Source organism: Cyprinus carpio, chromosome B7, assembly GCF_018340385.1.
Source record: "Cyprinus carpio isolate SPL01 chromosome B7, ASM1834038v1, whole genome shotgun sequence".
Lineage (NCBI taxonomy): Eukaryota > Metazoa > Chordata > Actinopteri > Cypriniformes > Cyprinidae > Cyprinus > Cyprinus carpio.
In genome coordinates, this window is record NC_056603.1 from 29,534,285 (window position 1) to 29,553,638 (window position 19,354).

Below are 19,354 nucleotides of genomic sequence, written 5' to 3' on the forward strand. Positions count from 1 at the left end.
AGGTGTTTGACATCCAAAGCATGTACTGTTGGGATGGCCCCCAGGAACACTGTCCTTCACTCATCCTGGACTGAGTCTGAATGAACCAGGAACTTAGAAATTATTATATCAATTTAAAATAAATTTTGCATCAATACATCATTTTATAACAGTTTATTTATAATCACTGGGTCTCCATAATTTTCAGCTGAAGTGACTTTTTTTTTTTACCATGATGTCAAGACAGTTTATATCTTAAGACCATTGAAATGTTAAATTGTTGTTGGGCCAGTCAATACTGTGAGGTCATGCTTATTAAAAGTTCTTCTTGATACCAACCCATCCAACTTTCATAAAGCAGTATAGTTCCATTTGACCAGTTAAAATAAGTAACCAGACAGTCCTTTATTGCCACTCAAGGTCGATTATTTTTTTATCTTTATCTACTTTGCGTTCCATCAAGGCAGCACCTATAGCTTCACCGGAATACCACATCTCAAAGATTATTACCTTTGATTCAGAATCAGCGCATGATTTCCCCCATACTGAACAATCACAGCAATATCTTCTGAAAGGCCGAAGAGGGAATTCTAAAAGTTGAACTCGAGTGCTTTGAAATGTCATGTGGTTGGTGAAGCTCATATAGCCTCGGGTCTAAACTGCTGAGGTCAATGTGTCATGTAGCTGCACCTGTTGAAAAGTACTCATTAGCAACTGAAACTAATAATATGAAAGCTCACTATAGTAAGCAAAGGCATTTCACTCACTTTATGATTAAAAAAAAATATGTGGAGCCCCACTCAGAGGCATACCTGAGCTAGAGATTTTAAGATGGACAAACTGAGAGAAAGGAACCAGAGGGCTGAAAAGGACGGCGCAGCTGATCACACTTGAGAGAAAGTCAAAGACACTTAACAATGCCCATCTATTGTCTGGACTAGCCTGTCGTATCAAATATCTCAGAATAATTTAGATTGCATGTTCTTTGTAATTGTATAATACAGGTAAAAAATTAAGCACAGACAAGTCTAGAATCTCTTCATCTGTCGTCTTTCCTGTCGCCTCTGTTTCTTGTCATTCTTCTCGTTCTCTTCGGGGGCTGCCTGCGATTCAGCAGAAAACCAGGGGCCCAGGAAGCTCACCCACAATAAATGCAAAGCCCTTGCAGGTGCCTGGTGTGAAGAGAAAGAAAATAAAATGGTTTCAGTAAAAATGCAAATCGCGAAACCTCAAAGAAATCACAATCAGTGCAATTATGCAGTCTCACCAAGAGCCAGAAGTACCAGAAGTACGATGACAGAGTGCTGAGGACCTGAACAATAGCAGTAAGAAGAATCACATCCTTCAGGTGTCTGCATGTTAATATAAAAAAAATTAAGTTATGGTCATGAAGAGTATTAATCATTGTCTGGACATATACAACACATAAAAATATACAGATTAAACATCCAACTCACTCCGCCATGCCCTGTTCCATATTAAGGTCAATCCCTCCATCCAGCAAGCTACCATCTTCAGCAAAGGCAGGTTTGGCCATTGCTGACATAGATTTGTAGCTGCCAATGTAGACTGCCAGTGCGAACAGTAGAAAGAACTGGTACAAAGGAGACAAAGAGAGAAGTGAATGATATTTACCAAAAGATACCTCCAAAAGTGTATCATCTCACATTTGACCAAAAACCCATAAACAGCGGTCTACATAAAGGACAAGCAAAGCCATAGAGGTGGACAGACGGACATCATTGTTTCTTAAGGGCTTTTCAAACAAGGGTCTGTATAGTACAGATTGGGTCTTTATACATACAAAATACTGCTGCCTTATACATTTTAGAATGGGGGCCCCTCACATACAGATGGGGGTCCATGACATCTAAAAGATTGAAAACCCCTCGTCAGATATGCATGCAACATCTGTAAGATTTTCTCACACACACCACTGAACGCAAAAGCACAAAATACACAAATGCTAAATTATGATGCTCTTATTCACATCATACTCTGACTCACCCATGTCCAAAATGTAGACGAGTGGTAAAAGAGCAAGAGATCGACTGCTACATAAATAGCCTGAAAAGAATACAACAAATAAATCAATTTAAAAATTTAAACACATTTATAAAGGCGCACTGAATCTCGGATGCATGCCTTACGTTTGCTCCCAGGATGATTCTGCTATAGAACTTGAGAGTATCCTGGTTTTCGTCATAAATCTGTTTTTTGCCTTTGGTTCCAACTTTTCCTTTCGGCTAAAGAGAGACATATTACTTAACAGGACAGCACTGACACGCAGAAAATCTCGCTAGATAGAATATACAGTTATCACATGAATACATTTAAAAGACACACAGTTATTAATCATGTCTCGGTTTTAATAGCTATTCAATATTGTCTCATACCGCCATCTCCCCTGAGTGATCCTTCTCGTGCGACTATTTCACCTGATAACGCCTTTCTCTTTAGGCATCTAAAAAACTAACGGATCTGAATATCTTTTAAAGAATAATCTTCAAAACCAAACAAATACCAAATAACACCTAAGCAAAATAACACATCAGCATTCGCGAGCACGTTTCCGGCGCTTGGAAAATGCGTCACAGATGCTCCCCCCCAAAAAACTGAATTTGACGCCACCTCGTGCTAACTTAATGTACGTACAAGAATACAGCGACACATTTAAAGCTCTTCATTTTGAATAAACTTGTCTGTAGAGTATTCAACGTTTAGATTATTAAGAGCAAATAAAAACGTAACAAGAGCTCATATCAACCGAGTCAGTGCGTTTTACACTATTAGACCTTAAATGGGTTGTTAGTTTTCCTCTAAAACAGCTTAACAGATCTCGGGGTAAATAAATAAGATTTAGTTTCTCCTAAAACACACAAACACTTGTTTGTCATTATCACTAAATATTGCATAATTGTTCTGATCCAAGAGGTCATTTACCAGAGATCTAAAGAGGTAAGTTTAGTCCAAAGACCAAAAGCAAGGTCTGAAAACAATTAGTTGTGAGCAATGCCTACACTGGTTCACAACTCAGTATAGTGTTCAGTTGCAGTTTTCATTCGTTAAATAAGCTTACTCTGAAAATTTTTGTCAGTTCATTTCAGAATATCTGATGCTGAAATCTGAACATTGGCTTAAATCCCAGTTTAACTGAGGTTGTGCCTCAGCTGGAGTATAGGTACAGGATAAAACTGGAAAGATACTGATTAAACATAATTTCATTTTCAGTACTATGAAAATACAATTCACTTTTAACTCTCTTGTGCATTTCTAAGAGCACATCTGATCACACAGCCTTTATCCACCACCTTATAAAAAACACTAAAATAAGTCAACACACATATATTTCTTCATATATTATTTTCTTCATATATTATAAGAAACTACACTAGACTTTAAATACACCTTAGTTTTCGTTTGCCAGAAACAAAGAAATTGTTAATGCTGTCTTCAACATGAATGTTTTTGTGCAGTTTGCTCAGCGCTATGGGTCAATCTATGGGCTGTTCATTGGTAGCCAGCCAGCAGGGGTGTTGACAGGTCAGAAAATGATCAGACAGATCATTGCTGGCAGATCAGACAACATGATGATCAGCCGTGTAGGAAATAGCAAAGGTAATGCAGTTTAACAGAATGCAGCCAGCTACTCATATAAGTGCACTGCACTCAGCAGAGAATATAATCAAAACTCTCCCTGCTGGGCTTAAAGGCTTCCTAACTGATTACTTTGTTTGTTTAGGGGTGTTCATGGCAAATTATGGAGAAAGTTGGCGAGAACATCGACGCTTTGCTCTGACCACACTGAGGAACTTTGGCCTTGGAAAGAGAAAAATTGAGCAGAGGATTCTCGAGGAGGTCAAATATATCTGCTCACATCTGGAGGAATCTGTTGGTATATACAATCATCTGTGACACCTTTAATCTTTATATCAACATAGTTCATTTATACAATCACATGTTCAGAGTCTAATGTTTGAATATAGACATGTCAATGACCTTGACAAAATATGCTAGAAAATATTCAAATTCAAGAATGGAAAACATCTCTTTTATCTCTACATCCCTACAAGCAAAGTTGATTGATCCTGAACATCTGTACCACCGAGCTGCTTCAAACATCACTGCCTCAATCATTTCTGGGTCGTGATTCAATTATGAATTATAAGGATGAATATTTCCAAACATTGATCTCAAACATTTAAAAACTAAGATTGTCATTGGACAATGGTAAATACAATAACAAGTAAAGACGCTGTTTATTTGTAATGAATGCAAATAGCCAGCCTTGTTGCTAAAGGTTATTTACTTTTTTGCAGTTTAGTATTTTATTTTGAATTGTAGCTCTACGAAATAGCCCCAGTTTTAAGGGTTTTCCCACTGCCATTCTGCAAGGCTTTTCATTGTTTTGCAGGAATCAAAAATCACATTCTTAAAGTAGTGGATGAGCACAGGAAGTCACATGTTACTGGGGAGCCCAGAGACCTCATTGACTGTTACCTGGAGGAGATGGAGAAAGTAAGATATACCCTTAAGTATTTGTGTGTGTTATGAACTTATCAGTACAATATCAGTTTAATGTTCTTTGCTTTACAATGATTTGTTAGTGAACTGTTTTTTTTTTCAAAAGGGCAGATCAACGCACCACAGATGGTCACTTTGCTGTTTGACCTGTTTGTGGATGGAACTGAAACAACCTCAAACACACTCTGCACTTTAATGCTCTATCTGATGACCCACACTCATATAGAGGGTAAGGAATGTGGGTAAGATGTGTCGAACCTCTTCATCTTCCTCCCTCTTACTGAGTTTTTGTTCTAAAAACTTTTTCACGTTGAAGTAAATTATTTACATGCAAAACGTTTATCCATCTCAAGAAAGAAAGAAAGAAAGAAATGTCCTGCTTTTATTTCCACACGTGTAAATATTTGTATGAACAAGATCTAACAACTGAGACATAAACTGAGAAAGACATTTTATTATCAGACATAAAATAATGAGACAACAGTTCCATTTCTGGAGCAAAGACAGGGACAGTATCAAAAGTAATAAAGATCCAATAAAGTTCTGTCATGCTTATTTGGTTTTTAAAAAAGTATCTTTAAAATAGTTTTTCCCAAAATACATGTTTACAAAAGTATACCTGTGGGGTATTGTGTGTGTGATTGGTTGTTTATGGATTATGGGTCATGGATTTCCTCGTGGATTATCCTTTGATAAATACAGTTTAGGTTCTGGAATGGGATAACGCATTATTAATACAATTATTTTATGTTCATATTTTAGTTTTGTGATTTGCTCTTAGCATTAATCTTTCAATGTGTGCTTGTGTCTATTTAAATATATTTCCAGAACATGGGACAATTTTCATCCTGTATCGTTCATCTGCTCTCAGAGAGTTAAGCGAGTGTAAGTTTCCCCATTAATTCAACCCTCAAAACTTCTTGAATGATAAGGGGGATTTGTGAAGCTTGATGCATTCATGCCTTTCTCTGCAGGTTTGTTCTACAGTGTGATGAGCTCTTTAAATGATGAAACAGTGGATATCGATCATTAGATCTCATTTATCCTAGTGCCAGTGGTGGAAGTCCCTGAGCTGTTTAAATCCACATATTACACAAACAATTAATGTGTCTACAACAATACATAAAATCAGTAGAAAGCACATCCGTGTTTTAGAATGAGAACGATGTGTTCGTATAATGTACATTTACTTTGTTTTTCAGGATCTAATGTGTTTAGGAGAAAATCTAACTCGCATGGAGCTCTTCCTCATCCTGGTCACAGTGCTGCAGTGAGTCTGGTCCGCCCAGAAGATGCAGGAGAACCGGACTTCAAATTTATACATGGTGGGACACAGTCAGTGAAATCTTACCGTCTGACTGTACAACTATGTACACCTGGGTAGACGTGTTTTCATATATATATATACATACATACACACATACATATATATACATACATATATACACACACACACATATATACACACTGTTTGAATGACAGCTTGGTAAATCTGTTGGCGATCAAATATTCAATATCGATACTCATAAGTACTTGGATCATTATCTGCGCAGCGCGAGACGTTCACGTAATTTACGTCTCTATGATTGGTTGATATACCAGAAGGGAGGTTAGCCTCCCCTACCAGGTTTCTTTTCTCAACACTCCTCAGTGAAGGAAGTAAACACTCGATGCTGATTGGCTAAGGTTTTTTTAACCAACGGAGGCAAGAGAGCTCAACTCTCCCCTTCTCGATCACCTAACGTTACCAGTTGTAATTACATCAGCAGATTCAGCACATTCGCGATAGAAAAGCAGCTTTCCAACTTCAGTAACATGTATTACAGCTGTGAAATTACACACACACACACACACACACACACACAGAAAAAGATACACATTCTGACACATGAACTGAAATGAATTGTGAATTTTATTAACATTAAATAGTCCTCCTCCCATTTTCACCTTCACCGGACGAGCCACCACTGATCTTCAATACAAAACTACCAAGGGCACGATTCCTCTTCTTTTACTTTCATGTGTTCTTCTGCTGTTAAACAAATAAACATAATATGAGTGAAAATTCGAGCAACAAAGAAGCTTCTATATCAATCTCATATTAAGACCAGACGATATTTTGTTTCTCCTTTCACAGGGGCAGAACCAACAGTAAGATAAAGCCCAAACAATAGAGAAAGAGCGATACTGTTGCACCGCAGCGTAGCTCCCAGAGTCACACAGACACGGAAACTTAAACACGGTGCACTTCAACGCAAGAACTCAAAACAAGCGTTTTATACACTCAATAGAGATCAGTAAAAACATGCACGGCAAAAAGTGACTCTTTGCCTAAACTGACAAAAACATTTCCGTTACCTGACAATGATCCTCTTCCTTCGCGGTTTCTGCACGTGTGTCAACCAGGCGCCAGTGAACGCTGACTTTGCGCCTTTTCTTCTTCCTCTGGTAGATACGAACACGTGAAAGTGCCATATACCGCCACCTACTGCACATTTTAAACTGATAACATGTTATTGCCATTGAACCGTTTTCTATCTCAGTGGTCCTCAAACCTGTCCTGGAGAACCCCCAGAACTGCACATTTTGTATGTCTCCCTCATCTACCACACCTTATTCAACTGATCAGCTCATTAGTGGAGACTGCAAGACCTGAAATGGCGTGGGTGTGTCAGATATAGGGACACATACATACGTGCAGTGCTGGGGGTACTTCATGGAGAGGTTTGAGAACCCCTGCTCTATTGGGTCCTCTATTACCAGCTCCATATCCCGCATCACTTGTGATATCTATAATCTATTTCCTCTCTCTATTTATACTCTACTACACGTTACTGTATGTATGGCCATATCCTCATTTAGGGTTTACACACAACAGGGAAATGACTAAAATCAGTTCATTTTCATTTCTCATGTCAATACTTGTAGATGCTGTTGTGTTACATAGTGGCCATTGTGTTAATCAAATCATAAGCTTAATGAATGCAGATATACACAGACAAATTACTCTTAAAAACAGCCTTTTATTTCTTGTTTTATACTTTTTCCATCTGAATAATTTTAAAATTCTAGTTTTCTTGGGTTGAATTTCCACGTACCTGAAGGACTATCTTTAAACAAATGGAGTGTTACATGCTCATCCATATAATCTTTATTAGAGGATTTGACAATCAGATAGGATTGTAAACCATTCATAACCACAGATTAAGATAATTAAGAATTCTATAACTTTGTTGCAGTGTATCAAAGGTAGGAAGAAAATGAAGAATATAAATAATTGTCCTCAGTACTTAAAGAGCATCTCACCTCTCATTCAATTAACAGAACCCCCAACAGTGACCCATGATTTAAGGACATAAGCATTTCAAAACCATGTGATATCCACTAATACTGTTTTTAACAGTGCATCTATAACTGGGATTATGTGATTTTGTTATAATCAACATGACTATGAAAACAACCCATAGTGTTCAAGGAAAAATTGATTTAAAAAGATTCCAACTATTGACACAAAAAGCATATCAAAATTCCCAAACATGCAAACACACAAAAGTCCCTGAGAAAATTAATGTGCAACTTCATGTTCACAACAGTTTCCTTAAAGTCCCACTTTCTTAAAATCCATTCCAGACCACTTCTAAACAATTTAGATTTGTCGATTTAAGAGAGGGCATGGTCTGGAGGAAGTTCAATAAGGCTTATTGGACAGGAAACTCTGTAGCATCTGGAGAGATGGACCAGGAGCCCACTGAGGAACCATGTGACCTGCACCCTGCAAGAGCAGAGTTGTATGTCATGCTTTAGTACATGTAAGCTTTCACCATTTAGCCTGAATTTCTAACAGATCAGAGCCAGTCATATGAATCTCTATTAGACACAAACAGCAGCTGCACATCAATAGATCTTATGGAAGCTGTAACTAAAAAAAAACCTGGCAAGACAGGCTACATGGATGCCTGAAACTTACCTTGACTGTGAGGAAAGTGATGTTGCCAAATTGCTGGTAGAATCCAGCAATCTGTTTATCAAAAATCCAGGGTTGGTACTGTGTGCTCGCCGAAGAAGAAGAAAAACCCAACATTAAACTTAGAAGGTGCTATAAATTCTGCAGAACAGAACATACAGTAGATCTGACCTTCTGTCCAAGCTGCTCGACAAACCACTGATCCCCAAGGAAGTTACAAGCCATATCGGTATCTCCATTATAGACCAAAGCTCTCAGACCCAGAGCCAGCAGCTTCTCATAGACATCCTTCACAGTTTCGTAAATGGTGTGATATTGTCTTCCCACAACATCGCTGCATAAAAAGGAAGAACTCAGGAAGAGCTGCACACATGTGTTCGTGCACGCGCACACTGAAACCGTAAGTGAGGACAGGCGTCCGTTTACCTGCAGATGTCCCATGGTGGTAGTACATCAGGAATGTGCAGCGCCTTCCTCACATCTCCTCGGTTAAGCCAGTTCATCTGAGCAGTACTGTTGATGCATGGAGGCACTGCCTGAACATTTGGAGTACTTCCTTCTAACTGAACAAACAAAAGAAAGTACATTCCCCCTTTGTTCGATCAAGTTTATCAAAGTGGATTTGGAAGGTTGCATGATTAGATCGAACAAGACTCACCTTATTAGCTTCCCAATGCTTCCTGAAGTTTCTGAAAAGATGCATCATGGCTCTCTGAGATGTGACGCCACCAGCACAGTCAAGATACAGCGCGTATGTATTCAACCCAGAGTTATAGACTATATTAAATGCATGCGACACCTGCAACAGACAGAAGACTAGGCACCTTGAATAAAGGCAAGGCTGTACAGAGTTGCAAGCATGTGTGGATGCATTCATGTTACCATAACAGAGCAGGACTCTTTAGAATTGTTGTAGAAATTACAGACTCCATTTTGACAGCAGTTGTCATTCAGATCCTTCCACAGCCTACAAGCAAAATGGTGTTTAAAAAAAAAAACACATTTATCAAAATATTCATTGTTAGTATTGCAATAAACATGAGCTTACGGTTCTCCAAACAGGCCATGATAGTTGCCAAAGTAGACTAGTGATTGGTCATTTAGTGCAAAGCTACTAATGCCATTTCCCACAGCAAAGCCCTGCAAAAGAAACCAAATAAATGACAAAAAAAAAAACATATAATAGATATAACAGATCTTCAAACATTAGTAAACAAGTACACAACATAAGTTATATTTTATTCACTACATTTTAAAAATGAAATAATCATAATAAACCTATACCTTGAAGTTCACTTTAAGCTGACCTCCAGTGGCAACTCTCAGACTGAGTGTCGGTGCGTAGATGCCTCCATAACTCTCACCAAAAATGAAAAACTCATTCTGGGTGAAATTTGGAAACTTGATGAAAAAACTTTGCAATGCCAGGTAGTTGTTATTTGCCACCTGAAAAAAAATACACATTAAGGTTTTAAAAAGTCTGTTTTTATAGGCTATGAATGTCTATGAAGGTTTAGACACTTACCTCATCATCATCTGTTTGATATTTTTGGTCATCTGAATAGGAATAACCCACTCCAGCAGGCGACTCAAGATAAAGAACATTGGCGATTTTATTCCAGCTGAATTCGTTCTCATAAAGTGTAGCTCCATTATCATTGACCTAAGGACACAGGTCAAACACAATGTTTATTTAGATATTTATGGGTTTGTGTTGTACAGAAAAGCAATTTAGAACTTCAGTGACTGAAATCACATTAATGCTTTTCAGTCTATAATCACTTGTTCTTGGCTCTTTAAGAGTAAACCAGCAATGCATTGTGAATACTTATTATCCTTTTTTTTTTTTTAAGACAACTATCAACATACATGAAAGGGGCCATTCTCTGATAGAAACCCATCCAAAGAGCTGCAGCCTGGCCCTCCGTTCAGCCACAGCACGACTGGATCCTTGAGCGGGTTCCTCTGAGACGTCACAAACCTGGAACATGTACACACTCTCTTTAATGCAATAATGAATACACAAAACAATTACAATGTGTTACTGAAGAGACTCAAACTACAGTACATTCAAATGAGTGGAAGGTCTATTTACACAGTACTGCTAGTACTCAAAAACAATTGAGTACCAAAAACAAAAAAAAACTGTGTGTGTGTATATTATATATATATATATATATACATACATACACACACACACACAAAAAGTACATACAGTTTAACAATTACACATGAACAAAATGTAACACTTTTCTAGGCAGGAACCATACCATTTACCATGGTACACTACAGTGTCATCACAGTACATTAAAGCACTTTTACATGGCGGGGAAAAAAACAAAAAAAACAAAATAAGAATATTTAAATAACTTTAAATTTAAAAAATAAAGATTAAAATGTTGCATGTTAGATTTCAAACGTCTTAGTTTTTCTCTCGGCGTGAATGCGGAAACGCCTCCTCACAAACAAAACATGCTGCATCTTCTCATGCTGATAACGGTAAGACAAAAGACTAATGAAACTCACCAGTAATGCAAGAACTTGCCAGAACTGGCCTTCAGATATCCTGACCACTGGCGGTAATTGGGTTTGAAGGACATGCCCGGCAGATCCAGCACCTCATCTGGATCATACAAGCCGCTCGCGACATACACAGACGCGGACAGAAGACAGAAGAAGACACGCAGAGGAAACATTTCACACAGCCTGATGGGCATGGACCTGTACACAAGGTTTTGTGGACCTGTACACAAGGTTGCGCTTTGCGTTACCCTTTCGCTGTCTGTCATATGACTTTAACAGTCGTCAGGTGATGCGGACAAACTAGACTCCGCCCATATACCCAGACTCATCTCTCACGCTGTTTCCGTGTGTAAATACAGTCACCTTCTTGTTCTGCTTTTCTTCAGATGATTATTATAATCAGACTAAAAGAATCATTATAGCAAATAACATAGCAGATTCATTCAAATGACTTTGCTGGATCAGCTAGGTAGAAAAAATACAGAAGAGCACTTTTATCCAAATGTGAGCCTATGTATAAAATATAAGGTTTTTAAAATAACTGCAGATATGTTATTGCATTTATCCAAAACATGCAAAGGAAAAGGACAGGTATCAGTATGCATGATGGAATCTTCATAAACAGCATATGTTTTTACTTGCTATATTTTTATCAAAAGTTTATCGTTTTAATTAAATATGTAGGCTAATTAAATATGTATATGTTCTTAATGTTACTACTTTAAACTTATCCTTCATTATGTGGTTAACCATTTACTTTTTCTGTGTATTTAAATATTTTTTGTACTTTTTAAGTTGCATGCATGAGAGTTTAACTGCATCTTGCAGTTGAAGAACAAAAAAAGGATCACAATGGTGCACAAAAGCAGTTTGCTGATTTATCATGGAACATCCCTTTAGTGATTGCACTGAAACAGTAAAACATACAATAATACATGACTGTGCAAAAGCAAACATGCATCTAGTGTTATTGATTAAATCCATGAGGAATTTTCATATGTAGGCGTTATTGAGAATTGGAGCATGTGGTACAAAAGGGGTCACCAGCACACCGCAATTGTGACTTGCACAATTAAACTGTTAGGAGAATGTTTTCATGGAACCTATACATTCTCATTCTCACACTTCAGTAGCAGAATTTCTCCCCTTAAACAAAATAAACACAAAATAATTCTGAGTTTTCAGTTAACCATCTAGTCTTAATTATACTCACTCAAGTAACGGTAAACTAATAAAATCAGAGATAACTGCACCCTTGGCCTAAGCAACAATTTCATGAAAAACACATTCAGAAGAACAATGCATTAAATGAAAATAAAAACCATTCATCAAGTATTTTCTGAAATACAGTTTAAATAATTGTCCCTTTGTGTCACTTCTGATCTAAAGTGGTAAACACACACACTTGCATTTGAGGTTTACGGGGACTCTCCACAGGCGTAATGGTTTTTGTACTGTACAAACTGTATTTTCTATCGCCGTACAAGTAAACCTACCCATTACAGAAAACTACTGGCAATTTTTGAAACTCATAAAACACTGTTTTGTATGTTTTTTTAACCTTTGGTTTTACAGGGACACAGGAAGTCTCCTCATAAACCATGCTTACGTTGTAGTACCAATGTCAGTATACACATTTGTGTCCTCATAAACCATGTTTACGTTGTAGTACCAATGTCAGTATACACATCTGTGTCCTCATAAACCATGTTTACGTTGTAGTACCAATGTCAGTATACACATCTGTGTCCTCATAAACCATGTTTACGTTGTAGTAACAATGTCAGTATACACATCTGTGTCCTCATAAACCATATATACCAGCGCACACACACACCATTAATCTTCTCAGATCTTATGGAGCTGTAGTACTACATGTTTGTCAGTGCAAGTCCTCAAGAAAAAAGTTTGCAATAAGATTCTAAGGGTAAAACATTATGAACACTGACCACATTTGCAATATCAAGTATATAAGGTCTTCATAAAATCAGTTTCTTAAAAAAATATATAAAAATTAAAAAAAGAGAATGGACAAAAAACAAAATTAGATTTCAAAAGAAAGAGGCTATATTTGGAAGATCTAACACTGGAGGATTTAACACAATGTCCATATCCATTCAGAAAATAGTGAAGCATAGTGTCCTTCACAGGGGTCCTCCATTCACAAACAGCCAGAGCAGAGAGCGTGATGCTGCATGCATGTGGATGATCCACTACATCAAGAGGTACAGACTTCTGTGGGACTGCTGCGCTTTACAGTATGAGAAATTTCAAACAGTATCCTGAAGACTTGATAGAGGTCAGTGGTAGACGTGATTTGGACAGGCTTCATTCCCTTGTTTTTTAATTTGTCTCTATTGGTTCATAGCCCAATATTCATGAGGTCACAACAACTCGTCTATGGGCTGCTGGAAGGATTGATGATATCTTGGTAGATGGCATTTGTGGTCGTCTGGCCAAAGATGAAAGCACCAATCGTAACCATAACAACCCCATAGGCCACCATTCCCTTCCAACTACAGAGAAATAAACAGGTTGTCAGTTTTATCTTTGAATACACAAGTCTTTAGGCATTGCTGAATATTGTTTATTAAGATAGTTCGCCCAAAAATTTTGTCATCATTTCCTCACCTTCACATCATTCCAAACCCTTAAGACTTCCTTTCATCCTCGAAACACAAATGAAGATATTTTTAATGAAACCAGAGAGATTTCTGTGCCTCCATTGAAAGTCCATTCCACCAAAACTGACACTTCAGAAAGTTCATGTAAATGTAATCCATGTGAATCAAGCAGTTTAATACAAGGCTTCTGAAGAGACATGACTGCTAAATATAATAAACCAATTTAGTTTAGGCTTTTATTCACTTATTACTAGTGCTGTCAAACGATTAATCGTGATTAATCGCATCCAAAATAAAAGTTTTTGTTTGCATAACATATGTATGTATAAATTATATTAATATAAATATAGACATGTAAATACATGTAAATATTTTCAAAACTTCTATTTTGGATGCGATTAATCGTTTGACAGCACTACTTATTACTATTGATCAAAAAACATACAGCAGAAGCTCAAACGGCAATCATTCGACCAACATTTTCGATGTACTATATGTATATGCATTGTTCAATATGTGTATATGTGCATACGTTCAATATGATTAGATGTTTATAAGCCTAAATTAAGTCTCTTCAGCAGAGTTGCTTTATAAAAGTGGATTCTTTTTTTTTTTTTTTACAATAACTTTTTGAAGCGTTATTTGGTGAAATTATCTTAAATACGGAAATCTCTCAAGTTTCATTACCAGTTTCTTCCTTTGTATTTTGGACATGTACAAATGTATCTTATGGGCTTAAAATGACTTCAGGGTGATTCATTAATGATTATTTTTGGGTGAACTTTCCCTTTAATATGTAATAAATGAGTTTACCTGGCTGATCTGACATCATGCTCTGAAAGCTTTGCCTGAATCAAGCACAACCCTATACACAAACATTAGAACAATAAATGCAGTCACTGTTTGTAAGAAAGGATATAAGCATAAAGTAAAGTCTAAGAACAATTTAACTGTAATACCTGGAAAAACAAAAATGAAGCATGCAGCCAAACCACCAATTAGTGAAATCACTCGTCCGATATCAGGAATGAAGAGAGCAAGAATTAATGTGAGACAAAACCAGACGAGTGTCTGCAGTATTCTCCGTCTCCGTTCCCTGGCCACATCTGTCTCCACCTCCTCTCCTTTAAAACGCAACCACAAACCTTCCAGCACTGCCCTAAAGCACAAACAAATACACATATTTTCTTTAGATTTGACAATAAATGTCTCTTTCTTAGACACACACCTATAGACCATAAAGCCTGGTACCTTCCACAGAAGTGCAGGATTGGATATGAGGTAACAACACAGATGATGATGAAGGCTCGAGCAATGGCCACCGCAATATCATCAGATGGATATGACATCAAAACATCCTGGCTTACACTTGAGCCAAAGGACAGGAAGCCACAGACACCTGCAGAGAAAAAACAAGCCCAAACATTACACAACCAGTTCATATTGGCATGAATGCTGCTGCCTGCTTTATCATTAGAATATTTCAGCAAATTCAAAATATGCAGACCTGTGCCTGTATACACAAAGAGGCAGATGATCATGCTGACTGTCACAACTGCCCACCAAGGCCGGATTTCTGGCTTCTTCATGCTGTTGAAAACAGGAACGCTGCTGACGTGACACTGGGAAAACGTGAGGAGGTGAGGACAATAATCGAGTTAGATCTAGCTAGATTTCAAAAGTAGTGAAAATAAGACATGTCCTTGGCTAAGAACGATATGCTGCTTTTAAGAATACTTTCATACAACAAGGATGCATCAACTTAATCAAATGTAACATTACAAATGATTTCTATTTCACATGAATGCTGTTCTTTTGAACTTTCTATTCGTGAAAGAATCCTGACAAAAAACAAAAAATACTCCGTCCCAAAATGAAAATTCTGTCATTAATCACTTACCCCCATGTCGTTCCAAACCCGTAAAAGCTTTGTTCGTCTTCGGAACACAATTTAAGATATTTTGGATGAAAACAGGGAGGCTTGAGACTGTCCCATAGACTGCCAAAATATCTTAAATTGTGTTCTGAAGACGAACAAAGCTTTTACGGGTTTGGAACGACATGGGGGTAAGTGATTAATGACAGAATTTTCATTTTGGGATGGAGTATCCCTTTAAGAAATGTTTCTTGAACACCAGATCAGCATATTAGAATGATTTCTGAAAGATTTCATGACACTGAAAACTGGAGTAACTGCTGCTTTTGCCATCAAAGGAATAAATTATATTTTAAAATATATTTTAGTACAAAATTGTTATTTTGTATTGTAAAAATATACCATTACATTTGTTTGTACTTTATTTTTTTTTTTTAATAAATAAATGCAGCCTTGGTAAGCATAAGATACTTTTTGAAAACATCAAAAAAAAAAAAAAAATCTCACCAACCCAAACATTTTTAATAGTGAAGTTCACACACCTGGAAACCAAAGCAGATTGTGGGCATGGCATTGAACACATCGGTCCAGGATGCAGGGCTGAATGATAACAAACATCACATTACAGTAGTGATCTCAATCTCTTCTGTAATATGTAACTCAAATAACTATTTCAAATGTACTTCTGACCTGACTGGGATGATTCCGGGAGAAACGTCTTTGTCGGGCCAGATGTATTTGACGATGATTATGATTGTCACATACCAGGTGCCAATAACACTCAGGGTGCTACAGATTAATCAGTACAAATGTGCATGTATGATTTAAACAGCGAATACTCAGAAACATCTTGAATGATCAAAAGTGCAATTTAAGCAAAAACATTTGCACTAATCACAGCTATGACATAACACTGCACTGTTAAACAATGTGGGAATAAACAAGACGTTTCTACCTGGCATACTTCTGGAAGCCAATCTCTTTGGGTATAGACAGAGGAAGTATGATCAGCACTGAGGTCAAAGTGATGGTGAACTTGCGATCTGTGTACCAGTGCGAACTAATCATTTTCTCTGACTCATGATTTACTGCGCCAATCACTGTAGGAAGAATGACGGGAAATCAGACTAATCGCATTAGACTATTTTGACATATCTATATCTATATATCTATATATCTATATATATATATATATATGTGAACATACTTACGCTTGTCTAACTGATCGCCAATAATAATAAGGAAGGCTATGCAGGTGCCAAAGGTGTAAACAGCAATGGCCAGCTCACATACGACACCCAGAACCTTCCCACACACAGCACGAATCACCTCCTGATATGTTGTTTCATTGCTCACCTAAAGAAATGTGGAGTGTAAAGCAGTGGATTTCAGCCTTTGTAATTCTGAGGTCAACTATTGTCAAAGTCGATATTCAGCTAGGGCTGTCAATACAAAAACAGTTACTTACATGATGATTCATCTCAAGATTTTTGTAAACAGTGATTTAATACATTGTAGCGTTTTAAAGAACAGAAATACACTACCGTTCAAATGTTTGGGGTCAGTGTGATTTTTTTAAAAGATGTTTTTGAAAAATGTCTCTTATGCTTACTAAGCTGCATCCATTTAACTAAAAATGCAACTAAAAAAAATGGAACAATTGTGAAATATTATTACTTTATAAAATATCTGTTTTCTATAGTAATATATTTTAAAATATAATTTATTCCTGTGATGACAAAATTGAATTTTCAGCAGCCATTACTCATTACTCTTGACAAACTTTTTTTTTAGCTAGTTTTCATTATTATCATATATGTTAAAACATTTTTAGCTGCTGATGAATAGAAAATTCAAAGGAACAGCCTTTATTTCCACAAGAAATCCTTAGTAGCAATGTTAAAAATCTTTACTGCAACTTTAACAATTGAATGCTTTCATGCCTTGCTTTGAACGGTAGTGCATATTCTCTTGATCTCGGACACAGATTTTTTCTTACCTGAGAACAATAAGCCAAGATCACCAGCCCAGTGATGATAAAGACCATCATACTCTGTGAAAGGTTAAAGTTGAATAAGGCTCATTTGCAATTTCACAACATTTAACTTCAGAGAACAGACACTTCTTCTTCAAATGAACACTGTATGGTTTTGTGCACAAAAGTTTGTAAGTGCATCTCACCATTTGAAGGGTCACGCCGGCTGTGACGCCTCCAGCCATGTTGAAAGCAGCAGGGAAATTGAGAAGTCCGGCTCCCAGAGCAGCATTCACCACAATAAACACAGCCCCGAGTACTGAAGTCCCTCCCCTTCGGTTGTCAGTTTGATTAGGTGGCTGCATGGACTCCACACTGGGGCTCTGCAAGAGCCATGCCCTTTCACCAGCGTCCTCACTGAAGCCCCAGTCACCCGCTTCACTGTTAATCGCCCTGTCTGCCCTCGACATGACGCTTGCTTTCCTCAAACACCCTCAGATTAATAAGGACACCATAGGGCAAAAACTAGAGGCAAACACACTTGTGCTGTCAGTCAGAGCCGCCACCAATGAGGGGGCAAACGTGCAAACACACACCTGGACTAACACACACCCACAGAGTCCAGACAGTTACAGAGAGGAAGTCGTGTTTAGTGATCACCTGTGAAACAAGAGAAAGAGAAAGTATCACATGGTAGTTTTCACAAACAGTTCATCAGCATCATAAAGTGACCTAAGACAAATCTGAATTCACAAGACATGACTGCATTACTCAGCTGATCAAACAGAAATATTATTACCATTTAAAATAACTGCTTTCTATTTTAATATATTTTAAAAGTCTTCAGTGTCACGTGATCCTTCAGAAATCATTCTAATATGCTGATTTGCTGCTCAAGTAACAATTCAATGTTCAAATTCAAAACATCATGACTGTTGAAAAGAGTTGTGCTGCATATTACAATGGAAACCATGATGCATTTTTTTCAGGATTCTCTGATGATCATAAAGTTCAAAAGGACAGCTTTATTTGAAATGGAATGTCTTTCCTGTCACTTTCTATTTAATTCATCCTTGTTGATTAAAAACATCAATTTCTTTTAAAACAATTTTAAACATTGTATTTGCGACTATCTGAAAGATGTTTTCATGAATGGACTAAAACGGCTGATCAGCATCATGAAAAGACAGCCATTGTGGTTTGCACTTTAGGGCACGTGTGTAAGTCACGGGACACGACTGTATTTCTCAGCTGATCAGTAAACAGGAATTTCAGACAAGTGATGAGGAAATGAAATATGCTGTCCACAGGAGGAAAAAATGCAGCACTGTCTGAACCTTATCTTTAGAGCAGCTCGATTTCTTGACATCTCGATCCTAAATGTCCTAGAACCCACAGAAGATAGTGGTTGAAGTTTATGTCAACATTATAGCAGTGACACTGCCACAATGTAATGGGATAATCCTACTCAAGATTCAATCAAGACATCAGGCCAAGTATAGGCAACTGACATTCATGATCAAACACTACTAGGCAACACCCATTTCATTCATAACTATCATATGCTCTATATTCACTGCTCTAGGAGGGTAAACACAATCACATGACAAAGCAACACTGCATTTGTTTAGCTAATAAACTCTCGCGGTACGAACAAGATGTGATGAAGCAGATGTCTCACCTCGTGTATGTTCTTCGCTGATCTTGTACTGTACTGAAGAGCATCGATGGGATGTTTTTCAGTGAGGAACAGAATAACAGACGTGGCTGCTGCCGCCTCCGCTGAGATCTTGTGAGGTATGTTTTGCTTACACAGCAGCAGCAGCAGCTATAGGTGTGATCGATCAGTGTATGGTATCAAAGTACCGCGAGAGCGACGCGAACGCATA

General features: G+C 37.5%; 3 protein-coding genes and 1 long non-coding RNA gene across 4 annotated transcripts; all 4 read right to left on the reverse strand.

The window, feature by feature from the left end:
• Positions 1–138: 138 nt before the first annotated feature.
• Positions 139–2,592, reverse strand: LOC109093862 (transmembrane protein 208). The gene is made up of 6 exons (XM_042728267.1): positions 2,376–2,592; positions 2,130–2,225; positions 1,987–2,046; positions 1,437–1,573; positions 1,247–1,331; positions 139–1,151 (listed from the first exon to the last, which is right to left on the reverse strand). Exons 1-6 carry the CDS (start codon positions 2,379–2,381, stop codon positions 1,008–1,010), a joined length of 528 nt encoding a protein of 175 aa, XP_042584201.1. The 5' UTR covers positions 2,382–2,592; the 3' UTR covers positions 139–1,007.
• A 3,805-nt stretch (positions 2,593–6,397) lies between these two features.
• On the reverse strand, positions 6,398–7,119 carry LOC122134437. Its single transcript, XR_006155227.1, has 2 exons — positions 6,862–7,119; positions 6,398–6,535 (listed from the first exon to the last, which is right to left on the reverse strand). It is a non-coding gene; the product is annotated as an uncharacterized LOC122134437 (long non-coding RNA).
• A 387-nt stretch (positions 7,120–7,506) lies between these two features.
• LOC109093857 (lysosomal protective protein-like) lies at positions 7,507–11,278 on the reverse strand. The gene is made up of 11 exons (XM_042728265.1): positions 10,994–11,278; positions 10,337–10,448; positions 9,993–10,130; positions 9,752–9,913; positions 9,516–9,607; positions 9,350–9,434; positions 9,126–9,266; positions 8,894–9,030; positions 8,640–8,801; positions 8,471–8,561; positions 7,507–8,275 (listed from the first exon to the last, which is right to left on the reverse strand). The coding sequence occupies exons 1-11, from the start codon at positions 11,254–11,256 to the stop codon at positions 8,192–8,194; spliced, it is 1,467 nt and encodes a 488-aa protein (XP_042584199.1). The 5' UTR covers positions 11,257–11,278; the 3' UTR covers positions 7,507–8,191.
• Positions 11,279–11,846: 568 nt separating this feature from the next.
• Positions 11,847–19,332, reverse strand: LOC109046334 (putative sodium-coupled neutral amino acid transporter 7). The gene is made up of 13 exons (XM_042728266.1): positions 19,147–19,332; positions 18,062–18,125; positions 17,672–17,990; positions 17,490–17,543; positions 16,702–16,846; positions 16,446–16,590; positions 16,181–16,279; positions 16,033–16,090; positions 15,122–15,236; positions 14,866–15,013; positions 14,574–14,773; positions 14,428–14,479; positions 11,847–13,506 (listed from the first exon to the last, which is right to left on the reverse strand). The coding sequence occupies exons 3-13, from the start codon at positions 17,933–17,935 to the stop codon at positions 13,389–13,391; spliced, it is 1,398 nt and encodes a 465-aa protein (XP_042584200.1). The 5' UTR covers positions 17,936–17,990; positions 18,062–18,125; positions 19,147–19,332; the 3' UTR covers positions 11,847–13,388.
• Positions 19,333–19,354: the final 22 nt, after the last annotated feature.